Below are 20,050 nucleotides of genomic sequence, written 5' to 3' on the forward strand. Positions count from 1 at the left end.
CCAAGAAGACAGCTAAAACGAGAAGGATGTTGAGCATACAGCTTGAGTCCATTCTTATTTAGACTTTGAAATGGGGCTAACAGCAGAGTCAGGAGTTTTGCAATGAACTCCAACAGCATTATGGAGACTTCCTCCAAAACAGATTAAGACTTAGAGCAATGTGGCCACAGGATGGCTGGCTAACTATGACAGGTTCAACAGTCAGAAACTAAGATTCACACGAATACAAGGTAATGATATAATTTTCCCATTTCCCTCCTCTCTGACATATTCTACTCTTAATAGGCTAGGCAGAGAAGAGTCCATAAAAGGTTTTAATAACTTCTGAAAGACTCAACTTTTACCCTTCAGAATCTATGCCTGTAATCTCATGTGCTGGGGCAGGTTAAAAAATAGCATGACTTTGAAACATCTCAGGCGCCGTCTCACCTAAAGATGACTTAAAAGAATGTGGTTGTCTGGTCTGCTCCTAACTGGTGAGTAATGCTGTAGCCACTACCAATACTCAACAATATTGGGTAGAGACAGAAGAACTAGGTTGACTGGCTCTAAAAATGCCACCATAGTATTTTTCGAGGGCGAGTTTTCCTCTGTACTTCACAGTGAAAATATATGAAAGGAAAAAGGCACACATATGTATTCAAACCAAGTCACTGAAGTTCAGTAAGACTGCATATGACCTGCAGCAGGTTGACTTCAGTGTGGAACATACATATTAAAAACAAAATACAACCTTTAGTCATAGAGTCAGTTCCAATCAGTTACAATGGTATCATTTTATATATTCATACTTTTCAAAATGTTTTCATAAGCATGACACTTAGGAGGCACTCAAGCATTCACTGAACTGAAACAGAGCTGATTTTCAGAATATACAGATCAGCTTGGGCAGGAAGAAGAAATATGTCCCACACTTTGAAGAACACAGGAAACTGAAGTAAAGAGAGGACACATGGCTTGCCCGGCGCCGTTTTAAAAATTAAATGGTAGAGTATAGGTTTGAATTCCGGTTTTCTAGTCCCTAAATCAGTATTTTGCCCCCCAAATGCCTCCATCCACAAACCCATGAAAAAAACAGGAAACTGTGGATGTCCTGGTGGCCAACGAATACCAAATATCTTCAAGGAAAGAAAGGTCTGGGAACTAAAATCATCTCACCTCAGGACAAAGCCATCTATAATTAATAAACAGGAATTAAGTTCTGACCTGGTATATCTTAGGAATATTCTAAGAGTTGACTCAAATCCTAAAGAAACTAAATTATCAAGGAAATAAGGAATCACCTAACGATGAGGATTTGCAGTCTGTGGTTGTGAGAGAAACAGGTTAGGAGAAATTCAAGCCTTGTTAACTAAACACTGTTAACTAAAACTGAATACTGTTAACTAAAGCCCAAAACTAGGGAATGCCTTTTGGAATTAAGAGCCTTAAACAAATCAAAGTTCTTATATAACATAATACAAGGTACACACAATAACTTAACATGATACAATGAGGTGCACCTGATAACTTCATTATCCAAGGAGACGGCAGAGATTAAACAATCTAATACTTAAGACGTACTTGGGGGCTTCCCTGGTGACTCAGTGATTAAAGAATCCACCTGCCAATGCCACAGACCCAGGTTCGATCCCTGATCTGGGAAGATGCCACATGCCATGCAACAGCTGACCCCGCAGCACCACATTTAATGAGCCTGGGCTCCGGGCCCCAGGAGCCGCAACTATCGAGTCCAGGTGCTGGAATTCTTGAAGCCCACGCTCCACAACGAGAGAAGCCACAGCAATGAGAAGCCTGCACGCTGCAACAGAGTAGCCCCCACTGGCCACTACTAGAGGAAAGACTGCACAGCAACAAGCACCCTGTACAGCCAAAAATAAATAAATATTAAAAGAAAAAAAAAAAGACTCCGCCTTGCACCCAGATTCCCTGGTCTGGGAAGATCTCATATGCCACAGAGCAACTCGGCCCGCGCACCACAACCACTGAGCCTGCGCTCTAGAGCCCGCGAGCCACACCTACTGAAGCCCACACGCCTGGAGCCCGTGCTCCACAACGAAAGAAGCCACTGCAAGGAGAAGCCGTGCCCTGAGATGAAGAGCAGTCAACTAGAGGAAGCCCATGCACAATCATGAAAACCCACCACAGCCAAAAAATAAAGTCTGAGAAATGTGCATTTAAAAAAAAGGAAAAGATGTAATGGGGACTTCTCTGGTTGTCCAGTGGTTAAGATTCCGTGCTTCTACTGCAGGAAGCACAGATTTGATCCCTGGTCAGAGCAATGAGGGAGACCTGGGTTCGATTCCTGGGTTGGGAAGATCCCCTGGAGAAGGGAAAGGCTACCCATTCCAGTACTCTGGCCTGGAAAATTCAGTCCATGGACTGTATAGTCCATGGGGTCGCAGAGTCAGACATGACTTTTTCACAGGGAATTAAGATCCCATATGCCGTGTGATGTGGCCAAATAAAAACAACTTAAAAAAAAAAAGATGTAATGGCTAAAAATTTAGCAAATATACATGTAAAATTCACAAATTAATTGGATTTAAAATAACTTTAAAAACTCAAAAAAAAAAAAAAAACCTGAAAAGACCCATAAACAAACAAAAAAAAACCCAATGGCATATAAAGAAGGAAAAAGAAAGATGGAACAGATAAAGAAGTGAAGTGAGAGAGTGCTTAGGCACATTTTCATCACCTTCCAAGGCCACTTGTTGGTGATTTGTGGGAACCACTGTGGATTCCCCTAGCTGACCAGGCTTGTGGGAAGCTCAGATTCCTAAGACTTTCCCTGAGGCTCCCCAAGGGCAGCTGCCTGTTTTTCACCTCATATCCATAGCACATCTTACAATCAGTTCCCAATAACCAAGAACTGCTTTCAAGTTCTGGCTCTGTCGATGCCCTGCAGTTCAGTTCAACTGCTCAGTCGTGTCCAACTCTTTGCAACCCAATGGACTGCAGCATGCCAGGCCTCCCTGTCCCTCACCAACTCCTGGAGCTTACTCAGACTCTTGTCCATCGAGTCAGTGATGCCATCCAACCATCTCATGCTCTGTCGTCCCCTTCTCCTTCAGCCTTTTCAATCTTTCCAGCATCAGGGTCATCTCCAATGAGTCAGTTCTTCAAGTGAGGTGGCCGAAGTATTGGAGCTTCAGCTTGAGTCCTTCCAATGAATATGCAGAACTGATTTCTTTTAGGATTGACTGGTTTGATCTCCTTGCAGTCCAAAGGAATCTCAAGATTCTCCCAACACCACAGTTCAAAAGCATCAATTCTGCAGTGCTCAGCTTTCTTCATGGTCCAACTCTCACGTCCGTACACATGACTAGTGGAAAGACCATAACTTTGGCTATACGGACCTTTGTCAGTAAAGTAATGTCTCTGGCTTTTTAATATGCTGTTGAGGTTGGTCATAGCTTTTCTTCCAAGGAGCAAGCATCTTTTAATTTCATGGCTGCAGTCACCATCTGCAGTGATTCTGGAGCCCCAAAAAATAAAGTCTGTCATTGTTTCCCCATCTATTTGCCATGAAGTGATGGGACTGGATGCCATGATCTTCGTTTTTTGAATGTTGAACCAGCTTTTTCACTCTCCTCTTTTACTTTTATCAAGAGGCTCTCTAGTTCTTCTTCGCTTTCTGCCATAAGGGTGGTGTCATTTGCATATCTAAGGTTATGATGTTTCTCCTTGTAATCTTGATTCCAGCTTGTGCTTCATCCAGCCCCATGTTTTGCATGATGTACTCTGCATATAAGTTAAATAAGCAGCGTGACAGTATACAGCCTTGACGTACTCCTTTCCCAATTTTGAACCAGTCCATTGTTCTATGTCTGGTTCTAACTGTTGCTTCTTGACCTGCATACAGATTTCTCAGGCAGGTATGGTGGTCTGGTATTCCCATCTCTTGAAGAATTTTCCACTGTTTGCTGTGATCCACACAGTCAAAGGCTTTATCGTAGTCAATGAAGATGTTTTTCTGGAATTCTCTTGCTTTTTCTATGATCAAACAGATGTTGGCAATTTGATCTCTGGTTCCTCTGCCTTTTCTAAATCTAGCTTAAACATCTGGAAGTTCTTGGTTCATGTACTGTTGAAGCCTAGCATGGAGAATTTTGAGCATTACTTTGCTAGCATGTGAGATGAGTACAATTATGTGGTAGTCTGAATATTCTTTGGCATTGCCTTTCTTTACAATTAGACTGAAAACTGACCTTTTCCAGTCCTGTGGCCACTGCTGAGTTTTCCCAATTTGCTCGAATATTGAGTGCAGCACCTTCACAGCATCATCTTTGAGGATTTGAAATAGCTCAGCTGGAATTCCATCACCTCCACTAGGCTTTGTTTGTAGTGATGCTTCTTAAGGGTCACTTGATCTTGCACGCCAGGATGTCTGGCTCTAAGTGCCTGATCACACCATCGTGGTTATCTGGGTCATGAAGATCTTTTTTGTGTAGTTCTTCTGTATATTCTTGCCACCTCTTCTTAATATCCTCTGCTTCTGTTAGGTCCATACTGTTTCTGTCCTTTATTGTGCCCATCTTTGCATGAAATGTTTCCTTGGTATCTCTAATTTTCTTGAAGAGATCTCTAGTCTTTCCCATTCTATTGTTTTCCCCTATTTCTTTGCACTGATCACTTAAGAAGGCTTCCTTATCTTTCTCCTTGCTATTCTTTGGAACCCTGCATTCAGATGCTTATATCTTTCCCTTTCTTCTTTGCCTTTTGCTTCTCATCTTTTCTCAGCTATTTGTAAGGCCTCCTCAGACAACCATTTTTCCTGTTTGCATTTCTGTTTCTTGGGGATGGTTTTGATCATGGCCTCCTATACAATGTCAGGAACCTCCATCCATAGTTCTTCAGGCATTCTGTCTATCACATTTAATCCCTGAATCTATTAGTCACTTCCACTGTATAACCGTAAGGAATGTGATTTAGGTCATACCTGAATGGTCTAGTGGATTTCTCTACTTTATTCAATTTAAGTCTGAATTTTGCAATAAGGAGTTCATGATCTGAGCCACAGTAGGCTCCTGGTCTTGTTTTTGCTGACTGTATAGAGCTTCTCCATCTTTGGCTACAAAGAATAAAATCAATCTGATTTCGGTGTTGACCATCTGGTGATGTCCATGTGTTGTTAGAAGAGGGTGTTTGCTATGACCAGTGCATTCTCTTGGCAAAACTCTGTTAGCCTTTTACCTGCTTCATTTTGTACCTCAAGGCCAAACTTGCCTGTTACTCCAGGTAGCTCCTGACTTCCTACTTTTGCATTTCAGTTCCCTATGATGAAAAGGACATCTCTTTTTGGTGTTAGTTGTAGAAGGTCTTTTAGGTCTTCATAGAACCATTCACCTTCAGTTTCTTTGGCATTAGTGGTTGGGGCACAGACTTGGATTACTGTGATATTCAATGGTTTGCCTTGGCAACAGACAGAGATCATTCTGTCATTTTGAGATTGCACCCAAGTACTGCATTTCAGACTCTTTTTGTTGACTATGAGGATTGCTCCATTTCTCCTAAGGGATTCTTGCCCACAGTAGTACATATAATGGTCATCTGAATTGAATCCACCCATTTCAGTCCATTTTAGTTCACTGACCCCTGAATGTCGATGTTCACTACTGCCATCTCCTGTTTGACCACTTCCAATTTATCTTGATTCATGGACCTGACATTCCAGGTTCCTGTGTAATACAGTTCTTCATAGCATCAGACTTTACTTCCATCACCAGCCACATCCACAATTGGGCGTTATTTTCACTTTGGCTCAGCCTCTTCATTCCTTCTGGAACTATTTCTCCACTCTTCTCCAGTAGCATATCAGGCACCTACCAACCCAGTGAGTTCATCTTTCAGTATCACATCTTTTTACCTTTTCATACTGTTCATAGGGTTCTCAAGGCAAGAATACCAAAGTGGTTTGCCATTCCCTTCTCCAGTAGACCACGTTTTGTCAGAACTCTCCAACGTGACCCATTCGTCTTGGGTGGCCCTACAAGGCGCGGCTCATAGTTTCATTGAGTGGGACTGTGCAATAGGCTTTGCCTCTGGTCTTCATTTCTTTGGCTCCCAAAACAGAAACACCAGGCTACTCTGACCGTTTGACAAGGTCATGAGGGTCAAACAAAAGTATATCGTAAAGAATCTTTAAAAATATATATGTTTGCTATGATTTAATTAAACATATGAACCAAAAGCTTTGACCAGTAAATGAGACAGGAAACAAAAGGAGACAGGCTTAGTTAGATTAGCCTCCCATGTTTAACACAACCCAGAGCAGGAGTGTTAAGATCAAAGGTTCAGGATTGAAAATTGAGGTTTAAAGGAAAAAAAATCTCTAAAGTAAACTGTATTAGAAGGAAACTCACATCGTTTCACAGCCTAGCAATTCAAGTCATTGTTTTCAAGCTGAACATATCTTTTAAGACTCAGTGCTAGATCAGCAAACTTCTATTTATGGCAACACACAATTTCTAGAAAATTACACACAGAGAAACGACATAAACTTGGTCAGAGCCATTTCTGAGAGAGAAACATGGTGAATATGACAGAAATTTCATAAGGAGTCAGGAAGTCTGGAACCCAGACTCCTAGATTACCTACAAAAGGTAATCTAGGTCTTGAAAATTCAAAGACAGCAAAAGGTCACTTTGTAATCCATTATTCTGTGGCCTAACCTCACACCTCTACCTTCATTAATGCTACTTGCTCTAAAATTCTTTTCCCCATTCTATTATCAATAACAGTTTTCCAATCTTCAAAGCCTACTCAAATGCCACTTCTAACGTGAAGTCTTCACAAACATTCATGGCTCTTTTCCAGTGGGTTTCCATAACACCCATACCCTCAGTATTTTTAGTCAGGCTCAGTAAATTGGGATGTCAATTCTTCCCCGTGAAAAGTAGAAAACATCTTATAATGAGCTTAGAAGAGCGATGAGCACAAGCTAGGTGCACCGTGAAAAGTACACTGCTTAATAAATAGGTCAATTTTAGGAGTCTCATTTCATGTAAGGGTGTCTCAAGCAGTAATTCAGTAAAGCCACCATCTGCACATTTAGAAAGGCCTACCTGGCCTGCACAGGTCTCCGTGTTGCTCTTTTTCACTGGCGTAGACCTCCATGCACCAAGCATGGTATGCAAATGAGAAGAGGTCTTCTATTTTAGCAGGTGGTCGTATTGCATTGTTCAGTCTCTTAAGCCACTCTTGACACTGCTCAAAGGTTGAGAACTGACACCTTTGTAAAGCCAAACAAGTACAAATGTAATCAGAAGACAGCTGACAATGAAACCTAAGGGAAGCCACCATTTCAAGAGTGCCTACTCACAGTGAAATGATAATTACAGTTAAAAGCATTAGTCTAGATAGAGGTGGTCTAATGTTTATGATTTATAATTTGAAAAAACACATCGAACAAATTTTAGTCAATGATGCAAAATGTCAAGAAGAATAAAGCTAGACATGTGGACCAATAAAATCTTTTTTTTTAAGACTAAAGTTTTTAAGACTAATAAAATCTCTTCTGAGACTGACAAGTGAAAATTATTAAAGTAAAATAGGAGTCCCTCTTCCAGGAATGGGGTTTCATTCCACATCTCCTACCAAAGCTTTATGGTTGTCCCTCTCAAGAAATATGTTCAGTTTTTGTTTTGTTATGACATATCACGCCAAACTCAGAAACAGTTCACAGTACTACTTTTAGCCAATTAGGGAATAATTTCAAAATTAATCTACTTAGCAATTAAAATAACTCAGCAACTTTAGATTGAAAATAAGATACATTACACTGAAACTCTCAGCTGTGACCATGTAGAGACCAAACAATTCTATTATCAAGTGCAATTTTCAGTGCATATATATAACTAGGAGATTAAAATAATTTGAAATAATTAAAAGTGTAAAAAAAAATACTTAATCTTTTCAAATGCAGTATTTAAAATTGAGTAATTAATATACAAGCTTTTTAAACTGTAAGTTATAACCAGTATCTATCAAAAGCAAGCCAAATCTCAATGGCTAAAAAGCAACTTAAATATTTACCTTAAAACCAAGGAGGAATCAACTATACTCCAACAAAAATTTGAAAAAAACAAACAAGGAGGTCACTTAAACCTCTCTCTTACCCCAACTAGTGTGACTTATCAACACGCCCACACACGATGTTTACTGGCACTCTAGGTCATACAAATAGAACAAAAGCTCAGGGAGCTAAAAACTGGGAGAGCTACTAAATTTAAAATGCATTTCAGTCATCCCTTTCCAACCCTTATAATGAAGATTAGATCAGATAAAGCCAACACTAAAGAAATTTGATGAGCAGCAGGACATCTGTAGAGTCTTAAAGTGCCTCCCAGACGGCTATCAGTTGCAATGGAGAAAATACAGGAATTACACAGAAAGTGGGTGATTCCTTGAAAGAATGATCAAAACTAACATCACTAGTAAGGAACAGGTGGGCACTGTTTGCCTCCAGCTGTAATACAATATCCTGAAGAGGACACAACCTCACGTTACAGTATTCCAGCTGAAAATGTACAACCTCAATTTATTCCTGAGGAAATACTGGACACAAAATAAGCATTCTATTATAATAAAAGATTGTTTTCTTCAAAGTGCTAATGCCAAAAAGATAAAGAAAGGTGATGGAAAACATTCCAGATTAAAGAAAGGTATAGAATCATGGCAACTAAATATAGTACGTGACCTTGACTGAATCTTGTTCTGAATGAGGTAGGGGCAATGCTATGAAGGGCATTATCTGGCCAACTGACAGAATTAGAACATGTGTAGCAGACTGGATAAAAGTATCACGAGTGTAAAACTGTGAAGCTGATAATGATACTGTGGTTATGTAAGAAAATACCCCTATTCTTAAGAAAGCACACTAAAGTATTTTGGGGCAAAGGGCCATGATTACATAACTTACTTTCAAATTGTTCAGAACAAGAATTTCTCACACACACAAAAAATAACACAAATGGGGTAAAATGTTAACAGTACTAGTGCTCTTTACGATTTTTATGTTTGTACTTATTTTGCAAATTTACAGTTATATCCAAATAAAAAAGAAAACTCATCTTTCCAGTAGCAAAGCAGCCTGAAGATAAAATATTTCAGGGACTAACTACTCAGAAAATGTTTGTAACTAGGCTGACCCTCAAAAGCAGTTTTTGTTATCAAATCATGAATCCACCCTTTAAAAAGTATTTTCCACACTAAACAACAGCATAAACACGTCACATACCTGATAACTTTGCAGTCTTTGCAAGTCAAATGAAGCTGAAATATATCTCGGCATTCAACACTTTCTATAAGCTGCAATGGAATCTGCAATTAAAAAAAGATGAAGTTCCCTTAGTCAAAAAGGCATTGCCCCTGCGGTTCTGCAATGTGTCCAAGAGTGATCAGCGAGCTCTACAGGAGAAAGCAGCACAGAACTGCACATTCATCTGAACCAACAGCACTCAAGTGATTTACTCAGTGACTTAGGCTTCCCTTCCTCAGTCTCTCAACAATGCCCTCAAGTCACTTCACAGCACAAGGACAACAAACAAAGAGGCACCACATCTAGAAGAACAAGGAAATACAGAAATGTGTCATCTCTCCGGCAACAAACTTACAGTCTCCTTTTCTCAAAGTACTACTTTACGATGCTAGAGCTAGCTGTGATGTGTGGTAACACAGAAGCTGAAGGGAATCAGAACAGTTAATCCTGTCCTGTTGACAAAAAAGAGCTGCAGATCAAGATTCTAGTGGGACTATACTTGTCGCCTATCCCAAATGACAAGGTGGGCCTGGGCCTTTGTGTCAGCAAAGCAGCAACATGAAAAAGACTGGAGGTCTGAACTGCCTGCGGTAGCACAGAAAACCCAAGACAGCAGACGGAGCTGCTGGTCAGGCGCTCTGCTCAGCAGAAGAGGAGGGACAGCTCTCACAGTGGCCTAATCGGGTAGGTTTAATGTGTTTCAAAAGACAAGCTGAGGAGCCCTGTTTGCCAAGTAGGGCTCAAGGTATGAGTAAGCTGGGATGGTTCTCTCCCTGCCAATCTGGTCATCGGATACTGAAACAAGATCAGTATGACAGTGGACGGGGATCAGAGAAGGGAGGCAGATAGGAGGGAAAGCATCTGAAGAGGGTGATAAATCCTCAAGCTGTCGTTAGAATCTTCCTTCTGTCCCTCAACTTTTCCTGACTCAACCCTTGACCTCAAAAACTTCCAATTTCCAAAACTTCTAAAGAGAACCTGGTAAAAATTGTAGTGGATACTCTTACTCATTGAAAAAGGATCTTTTTACGCTGTATCAAGCCCAATCAAAATATGGCTCTGGGAGCTGCAAGGAGCATTCTGGCAATTCGTGTTTTGCATGAGAAAGAGGAGGCACTCTCCTCCAGCACAGACAGAAACAAGAGCACACTGCCTGACAGGGCGGCCTGCTGCGAGCTGAGCCCGCTTCATAAGCAGGCTTCCGGCAAACCCTGCCCCACCATGTGGTCACCAGAGCCGGCTGGGAACTCTCAGAACAAGGATGTGGAGATCGAAAAGAAGCCCGTATGATGGACATGTCGGACAAACAAAAAGAAACTGGGGCAGGGATTCAAAAAGAGAAGAAAACAAAATAGTGTTACTCAGGTAATGGCTGAGAGTTCTACCTCAGAATAGAGCCTTCTAGATTTATCTACAAAATTCCCTTATAATAGGACCAGAAGTAAGAGAAAGACACAGAATTTCTGCCTGTGTTCAGAGAAAGAAAAAGGATCTTTGGCCCTCTGTTTTTAAGTCCTTTACCCCAAGGTGCTGTGAGAAACTGGAGCTGAAGCAGTTAAAAATTCTTTTAAGACCTGTACATCTAAGAAGGAAAAACAACCACCTATCAGTAGGGATAAACTGTGAAGGGGAATAGGAGATTAAGAGATCAGACGGGGACACTGATTTTTCCTCAGGCCAGTCCTCTGCATATCCTGTAGCACTCATGTTAGGTTTTTTGTTTTTAAACCTGCAGTCCCCATTCTCCCCCAATACTCCCCCAAAACAAAGAGAAAAAGAGGTGCCAGACTGGCAATTCAGAGGCCTGAGTTCTAATTTCAATTTTCTAAAACTTTATCAACCAAAATTCTGCCTTCTTATCGACTTCCTTGGACAATCCTCTAACCTTCCCGCATGCCACCACACCAGCCTGTGCTTTCTGGTGGTCCCAGCTTGGGAAGGTCCAGGCACAGGGAATGGGAAGAGCCTGGGGTGGAGTGAGAGTGAGTTTTACAAATCCACAGGCTCTCACAGCAATCACTTGCTCCATGTCCCCTCCAACACCCTACCTTATAGCCAGAAAACCTGAAAACCAACTAACATTATTACCAGATGCTGGCCTGTGCTATTTTGCTACAAAGAATAAATTTTTATATCCCTACTATTTGGACTAGATCTAGCCCAAGAGCCTAGCTAGGTTCAGACTTCTAAAATACAAAGATGCAACCCTTCAGAGCATGCAAAACATTTGCTACCTACATGCTTCCAATATATAATTTTTCACATATTTTAATACTGCAAACTTAAGAAAGAAGGATAAAAACACTGGTTGCTAGTATACAGATCCTACCAAATCACAAGAAACAACCATGTGTATTCAAGTCACAGATACAGAATACAGATTTTAATAATCATGCAGATTATCACATGCAAGGAACTTTAATATGCAGCAAAAACAAGGACATAAAAGAGAAACACTTGATTTTGTATCAAATGAACAGCTCTCTTTTTTCTTCCCCTTTCATCTCAATGATACTCTTCAATGCACCCACGCCAACCTCGAGATTGCCTTCCTTTGAAAAAGGTGGAGCTAGCTGGCTTTTCCTCTTCATACAGCCAACCAAAATATAAAATAAGCTTCTCTACTTCTTTAAAGGCAAGTCCATGGATTCAGGTTTCTCAACTTTCATCACATATGAGGAGGATCCTTACCATTTCTGTCACTAGACATACCCCAAAGCAAAGAAATACAGGTTCCTGAGGCAGACCATTTGATAGCTCAGGAAGGTTAAGACACTCCAGCAAAGCTAGTGGCAGAGCCAGGACCAGAATCCATGACTGCCCTCCAGCTCAGGGCCCTTCCAACATACATGGCGCTCCGTTCTTCCTCTAGGATGCCACTCCCTTCTGTGTGAGCCCTACCTTAGTTCTTCTTTCACTATTAAGCAGCCTCTTCACCAGGGATCTTAAGAGGAAAACAGAATGTAAACCAACCAAGATTCTACAGAGGCAATTCTAAGAAATTTGAAGTCACAATCATATCCTCCCTAACCCAATGACTCAGTGCTTTGCAACTCATCCTTGTTTTGCTCCTTTCTTCTCTGCCTTCTACTTGCCAGGCAATTCTCTCTCCCATTACAGTGCTTTTCTTCTTATAAAACCTACCAAACTCATGCTTAAAATACATCAAACACACTCCAGTGCTGTTAAACAATTCCTCTAAAGGTCAAAAGTTACATTACATACACCAAAACTCACGAGAGCATCAATCCAAAAGAGCAGGACAGCGGCAGTTTAAAAACATAATAGACATGCATAAGAGAGTCGCAGTACTCGTTCCAGAGGGAATTTTGTTATTTCCTACTGTATTTACCATAATTCATTCTGGGTCTGTATGTGTCTGAATTACTAAGTACCAGAATTTAAAAGTGGGATAATGTATACTTTTTAATAACAAATGCCCTTTTTATAGACTGAATGGGGAAGATTAACCTTGCATACACATGGCAAGTAAAAATGGCAGTAACAGAGTAAAAATAATTTAATGAGTCTTAACCTAAAATCTATATAACACATCGTGGATTATCTGGGTTCTAACGATTTAAAAACCAGTCAGAAGAAAATGGTCACAGGTTAAAGACTCAAATTCTTTATTGCTCACTTCTGGTATTTACAACGTACTCTTCCAACACGGGTTTTCAGAAGCCTCCTCTGATTTATGAATGCTAAGACCAAAGGGCATTGTTAACAATAACCTACTTCTGATGCTTGGAGAGTAACCAAGATTTTCAATGTACAACAATTAGGCAATGTAAAAAATGTGGGAAATGCTAAGGAAGGTGTTTCCAGGTACACTTCCAGCTTATTCCCAAGAAGCATTAACAGACCAGTCTAGAAATGAGAGCTTTAATGTCCTTTTAAATACTAATGTTGTCTTTACTTCTGGTTGAAATTCAGTTGACATTTTTTGAAAGTCACAATTCCATCTGCTCATGGGACTATAGGGCTTTACCGCACTCCACAAATTGTCCTCATGTACAAAACCAGTAGAACTGTCTCTGATAGGAGGAAAGGGACTCATGCAGAGAGGACACACTTGCTGATTTGCAAGGGGAGCATCTGACACGCAAACCAGTTTGTTTCAAGCACAGGTGCAACAACCGCCTACAATTCTCATGCTACTTACTGGGATTTCAGAAGCAGCAGACTGAGAGGCGGTCTATTGAATTACACAACAAAAATCGTTTTAAAATTTCATTATCTTCACTTGAACACTTATTTGTTTGTAAATTAGCTGAGCAAAGAAATATACCTATACATATGTAAAAACACAGTTTGGGAAAAGCACGGAATAGGAGCAATTCATACCTTAAATGCTACAACTGAACTATACTAGAGGTTCTTTACCCTAGAAATTGGAAACTTGATATAATGTATGTGCATTACAATAACGATGTATTTCAATGTGCTGTGAGATTAAGAGAATATATGATATCAGACAGCTATGTCAAGCTTGATGGTGTAAGTCATTTAAGAGTTACATGTGTTCATTTGAAAACATACAAAATGATGCAAACTGCAGCATGCCACAATACATACTGACGCATCTGAGTTTTGATGGTTGATATATGTTTGATTTAGATATAGTAACTTTTACGGGAGGGGTCTCTTAATATCACAGATTTTACTGAAATACTCATCTGCCGAGGGAGGACCAGAATAGGAGGAGCCATGGTTTCCTGGAGTAACCACAGGTTTTAGGAGCCCAGCACTAACTGTGATGTCATTAACTTATTTGTACAAAGAAGTCCTAGTCTCTCCCAATCTGAATTACTTAAAATCAGTGCAACTACAAAATACTTTTGCACAACCATTTTTCAGTGCAAAGCCATTACCTTGGGCTTTTAAAAAAGTGACAAGCAGACTCTGTGCCTTAGAGGGTTATCATGCTAAATGGAAAACACTTTTCGGTGAAGAAGTGGGTCCCAAGTAAAAACAAGGGTAAGTTTTCTTAAGCACTGTATCTCAATCACAGTTGGGGGACCAACAATTGCAGTAAGCAGCCTACTCATACAGCTGTTGTCAGAGAAAAAGATGATGCAGGCTTAGAGAAAAAGATGACTTACAACAAGCTTTAAACCCGGAGAGGATTTTAAAATGCTCTAATATCTATTTCAAACCCATTATTAACTCCAATTCACTTAATATTTACTGAATACTATGGCACAAGTAAACACATTGGATTCTAAAGATACAAAGATGAACAAACAAAAAATTACAACATATCTGGTAAAAGTTGTCAAACTGTGTTCAAGACCCAGAAAAAGCCAGAAGAGAGGGTAATAAACTGTCAGGGAGGGAACTGGGACTGAGAAAGGCTTCACAGAAGAATATCATCACCTGAGCTGGGTTCTGACAGATGAAGAAAAGTTCCTTGGGTAGGAGAAGAGAGAACTCAGAGGTATAAGGTGTGTCTGAGTCCAAAGAGGGTGGTTTTACTAATACAAAGGGGAGAAGGGGAGACAGAGGGAGACAGAAAAGCTGTGAAGGACCAAGGATCACACCACTTAGGGTGACACCGTGTTAAGTGATTTCATTTTAGAAGTAATCAAGAAAGACTGAAGGCCTTTAGGTTGGTGAATGACATGCTCCAATCCATGCTTTCTCTCCAATAGATCCTTTACCCCAACAGATCTAAAAACAGTCTCTGAAATACTTGGCCGTAAACCAAAAAGCTGAGAAACAGAACTGCGTGAAAAAATGCAATGATACAAAACTACATTATCTCCACATGCAATTTAATTAAATTTCACCAATTCTAGACATTTAAACACAAAATTAAATTGGGTGATTCTACTAAATATTGCTGTCATTACTTCCACAGGAGCTAGTAGGGTCTGGTTGCTGGGATGTTATAGGAGATTCCATCCTGTCCCCTCTTATCAGGGCTACTCAATTCCAAACAGACCCTTCTGAACAGTGGTACATGGTATGAAAGCACAATATGCCTCTTGCCTTGATGAATCCAGTGTGTATTTTTAGCTGACAGACAGAAAACTAAGACAAGAGCTATGATCATAGCCCAATTCTACAGGCCAGAAGGAATTCAGGCCACAGTGACTCCTAGATGTAAACGCTTAACTGCACAGAACAGTAATCAACACTAAAACAATAAATGCCAACCACAAAGAAAATGTCAGCCATTCGAGTCTTGACAAGGAAAAATATGATGAAGGAATTGGGTAACTTTTGGATGGCTGAGTAAAACAACTTTCTAAGAATCCCAAAATGAGCTCCCAAACACACTATCTGAATGAAGGGACAGTCATGAGCTTTTATAAGATGTCATAGTACACTTCTTTGTGGTAGAACCAAAGCACAAAGAGCCACAACACTGTTCAGTGAGGAAAGAAGGCAGCGTTCATTTGGTTAGAATACATGAACTTTGGCATTTTTGTGCTGAAAGACAAGTTTACTGAAGAATATTAAGGATGGCAATAGTGCTGGAAGACCCAGTTCACTGAGGATACTCTTAGTTGAAAAGGGTAAATGCACTCAAAGTTGAGAGCTTTCCCTCTCTTCAGCAATACACAGTATATTATGCAAATAAATATTTTATTTAACATCTATCCTTATACCACTAAGACGACAAGAGAGTCACTTCATCCTGTAACAGAAGCCTGCACTGAACTCCAAGTACATCTCATCATTTGACGTTGCTGTTCAGTCGCTAAGTTGGGTCCAATTCTTTGCGATCCCATAGACTACAGCAAGCCAGGCTTTCCTGTTCTACACTATCTCCTGTGAAGTCGCTCAGTCGTGTCCTACTCTTTGCGACACCATGGATGGTAGCCTACTAGGCTCCGCAGTCCATGGGATTTTCCAGGCAAGAATACTGAAGTGGGCTGCCATTTCGTTCTCCAGGGGATCTTCCCAACCCAGGGATGGAACCCGGGTCTCCCGCACTGCAGACAGATGCTTTACCGTCTGAGCCACTACAGTAGTGTACACTATCTCCTGGAGTTTGCTCAAGTTCATGTTCACGGAGTAGGTGATACTATCTACCCATCTCGTGCTCTACCGCCCTCCTGTCCTTTTGCTTTCAATCTTTCCCAGCATCAGGGTCTTTTTCAATGAGTCAGCTCTGTGCCATCAGGTGGCAAAAGTACTTCAGCATCAGTCCTTCCAATCAATAGTCAGGGTTGACTTCCTTTAGGATGGACTGTTTTGATCTCCTTGCAGTCCAAGGGACTCTCAAGAATCTTCTCCAACACCACAATTCGAAATCATCAACTCTTCAGTGCTCAGCCTTCGTTATGGTCCTACTCTCACATCCATACGTGACTGCTGGAAAAACCATAGCTTTCACTATACAGACCTTTGTTGGAAAAGTGATGTTCCCACTTTTTAACATGCTACTTAGGTTTGTCATACATTCCCTTGCAAGGAACAAGCGTCTTTTAATTTCATGGCTGCAGTCACCATCCACATTGATTTTAGAACCCACAAAAATAAAGTCTGTCACTGTTTCCACTTTTTCCCCTTCTGTCTGCCATGAGATGATGGGACCTGATGCCATGATCTTACGTTGAGTTTTAAACCAGCTTTTCCACCTTCATCAAGAGGCTCTTCAGTTCCTCTTTGCTTTCTGCCATTAGAGTGGTATCATCTGAATTTCTGAGACTGTTAATGTTTCTCCTGGCGATCTTGACTCCAGCTTGTGATTAACCCACCTTGGCATTTCGCATGATTACTCCGCATACAAATTGAATGAACAGGGTGATAATATACAGACTTATCATAATCCTGTCCCAAGTTTGAACCTGTAAGCTGTTCCATATAGGGTTCTAACTGTTGTTTCTTAACCCATAGACAGGTTTCTCAGGAGACAGATTATGGCAGTCTGGTATTCACATCTCTAAGAATTTTCCAGTTTGTTGCGATCCACACAGTCAAAGGCTTTATAGCATAGTCAATGAAGCAGATGTTTTTCTAGAATTTCCCTTGTTTTATCTGTGTGCTTAGTTGCTCAGTCATGTCCAACTCTTTGCAACTCCATGGACTGCAGCCCGCCAGGTTCCTCTGTCCGTGGGGATTCCCCAGGCAAGAATACTGGAGTGGGTTGCCATGCCCTCTTCCAGGCGATCTTCCCAACCCAGGGATTGAACCCAGGTCTCCCACATTGCAGGCGGACTCTTTACCGACTGAGCCACCAGAGAAGCCCTGCTTTCTCTATGATTCAACAAATGTTGACAATTTGACCTCTGGTTCTCTGCCTTTTCTAAACCCAACCTGTACATCTAGAAGTTCTCGGTTCATGTACTAAAGCCTACCTTGAAGAATTTTGAGCATAACCTTACCAGTATGCGAAATGAGCACAACTGTACGACAGTTTGACCATTCTTTGGCACAGCCCTTCTTTGCGATTGGAATGAAAACTGATCTTTTCCAGTCCTGTGGCCACTGCTGAGTTTTCCAAATTTGCTGACATACTGAGTGCAGGACTTTAACTGCATCATCTTTTAGGATTTTAAACAACTCAGCTGGAATTCCATCACCTCCACTACCTTTGTTCATAGCGATGCTTCCTAAGGCCCACTTGACTTCACACTCCAGGCTGTCTGGCTGTAGGTGATATGACCACACCATTGTAGTCATCTGGGTGATTAAGAACTTTTATGTATAGTTCTTTTGTGTATTCTTGCCACATCTTCTTAATCTCTTCTGTTTCTGTTAGGTTCTTACCATTTCTGTCCTTTATCATGCCCATCTTCGCATGTTCCCTTGCTATCTCCAATCTTCCTAAAGAGATCTCGTGTCTTTCCCATTCTGTTGTTTTCCTCTACTTCTTTGTATTGTTCATTTAAGAAGGTCCTGTGCCTCCTTGCTATTCTCTGGAACTCTTCATTCAGTTGGGTAAATCTTTCCCCTTTCTCCTTTGCTTTTTGCTTCTCTTCTTTCCTCAGCTATTTGTAAAGCTTCTTCAGACAACCACTTTTCCTCCTTACATATCTTTTTCTCTGGGGTGGTTTTGGTCACTGGCTCCTGTACAATGTTATAAACCTCTGCCTATAGTATTCATCACCTCCACTGGATAACTGTAAGGGATTTGATTTAGGAGGTGGTGCTAGTGGTAAAGAACCTGCCTGCCAATGCAGGAGAAGTAAAAGATGCAGGTTCGATCCCTGGGTTGGGAAGATGCCCTGGAGAAGGAAATGGCAACCCACTCTAGTAATCATGCCTGGAGAATCCCCTCGACAGAGGAGCCTGGTGGGCTACAGACCACAGGGTTGCTCAGAGTCGGACATGACTGAAGTGACTTAATGCATACCTAAATGGCCTAGTGGTTTTCCCTACTTTCTTCAGTTTAAGACTGAATTTTGCAATAAGGAGCTCATGATTAGAGCCACAGTCAGCTCCAAGTCTTGTTTTTGTTGACCGTAGAGAGCTTCTTCATCTTCGGCTACAAACAATATAATCGATCCAGTTTTGGTACTGACCCTCTGGTTATGTCCACGTGTAGAGTCATCTCCCTGTGTTGCTGGTGAAGGATGTTTGCTATCACCACTGTACTTTTCTGACAAAACTCTGTTAGCATTTGACATTAAGGTCCAGGAAGTTCTCTCCAACTGAGGCAGTCGGTAACTACTAAATATTGAGAAATAAAAGCCTACACAGCTTCTGCACCATTACAAATCTTAATGATACAGCATTACCAACTGCAAATCATGCAGTGTTACTAAACAATGGACACCTCAGCTGACAACTACACGTTATCATTTTAAATCAAGCATAAGAGCTGCTTGCTAACGTAGTGTCCTCAGTGCTTAAATTGAGAAAAAAGCAGAGTACACAATGTTTTCATGCTAAACTCTATATCACATTGCTCTTGTGAGAAACTTAAGGTTTTTTACTTCCCTTCTCCATCTACTTTAGTGGAAAAACAGCTGACAGCACTTACATTAACAAGAGACTCCTTGAACTTGATGTGAAGTCTGTAATTAGAAAGGGCAATGATGGCATCCTCAGCGCGGCCCACGTACTCTGTGCTTTCTCCATGAAGTTCAAGAAAAGGGACCTTCAAAGTGGAAGAAGAAATGCTTCAGAGTCCTGAAGTAGTAAAGCAAAGCCTTTAAACACAGCTCAGGTGAATGGACTATAAACACTGTCGCTCGTACATAAATGGGTGCGGGACCTAAAGAGGATGGGTTTACACCCACAAGATGCAAAAAACCTAGTTATTCACATTTAAGACTAAAGAAGGAATGACACAAAGATGACCACACCTCAGTGGGAAAGTCTTTCTAAAAGAGATGTTCTCCAGCATACATTTCTATTAATTGTGTGGTTTAGGGAAAAAATACATTTCTCTAATATGTATTCCTATATGCAGTCCATTACTTCAATCCACTGGCTCTGCTACATTGTTACTATGATGCTTAACACTTGTTTCACAAATAAAAGTGGCCTGGAATTACCTGAAGATTCTCATCCTCCCGGATCAGCTGCTTCCTGGGAAAGATCTGATTGGCCTGGATGCACTCAAGGCTGTGCCGAGTCTCTTCATCCTGGAAAAAACCCAAATGTTTAAATAATTTCAAAGCTCCTACTCCATGTTTGGTTTTTCTGCCATATCTAATAGCATAATCACAATGAAAATCCAGGTGCCTCTAAATGGAAAACACACCAATATCAAAGAAAGTCAAAGAGGTTAAGAACATTTCTATTAAGCGCTAGTAAGTTGTTAGTATATTACTTTTAGGAGAAACTAAGATATAGTGGCTTTTTTCTCCTAAGTTATAACCGTTA

General features: G+C 40.8%; 1 protein-coding gene across 13 annotated transcripts in view; it reads right to left on the reverse strand.

Moving 5' to 3' along the window:
• MTMR3 (myotubularin related protein 3) overlaps positions 1–20,050 on the reverse strand; it is a 131,522-nt gene that overhangs the window by 30,131 nt on the left and 81,341 nt on the right. For 8 of the 13 annotated variants that reach the window (XM_070385871.1, XM_070385876.1, XM_070385875.1 and 5 more), the window contains 5 exons: positions 19,720–19,809; positions 19,203–19,319; positions 13,428–13,460; positions 9,242–9,324; positions 7,068–7,234 (listed from right to left, as the gene is read on the reverse strand). In XM_070385871.1, coding sequence (XP_070241972.1) covers positions 7,068–7,234; positions 9,242–9,324; positions 13,428–13,460; positions 19,203–19,319; positions 19,720–19,809 — 490 coding nt within the window. Of the gene's footprint in view, positions 1–7,067; positions 7,235–9,241; positions 9,325–13,427; positions 13,461–19,202; positions 19,320–19,719; positions 19,810–20,050 lie in introns of those variants that run through there. The other 5 variants (XM_070385877.1, XM_070385878.1, XM_070385874.1 and 2 more) reach the window with 2 other exon arrangements.

The sequence above is a fragment of the Bos mutus genome, chromosome 17, assembly GCF_027580195.1.
Source record: "Bos mutus isolate GX-2022 chromosome 17, NWIPB_WYAK_1.1, whole genome shotgun sequence".
In the NCBI taxonomy this organism is placed as follows: domain Eukaryota; kingdom Metazoa; phylum Chordata; class Mammalia; order Artiodactyla; family Bovidae; genus Bos; species Bos mutus.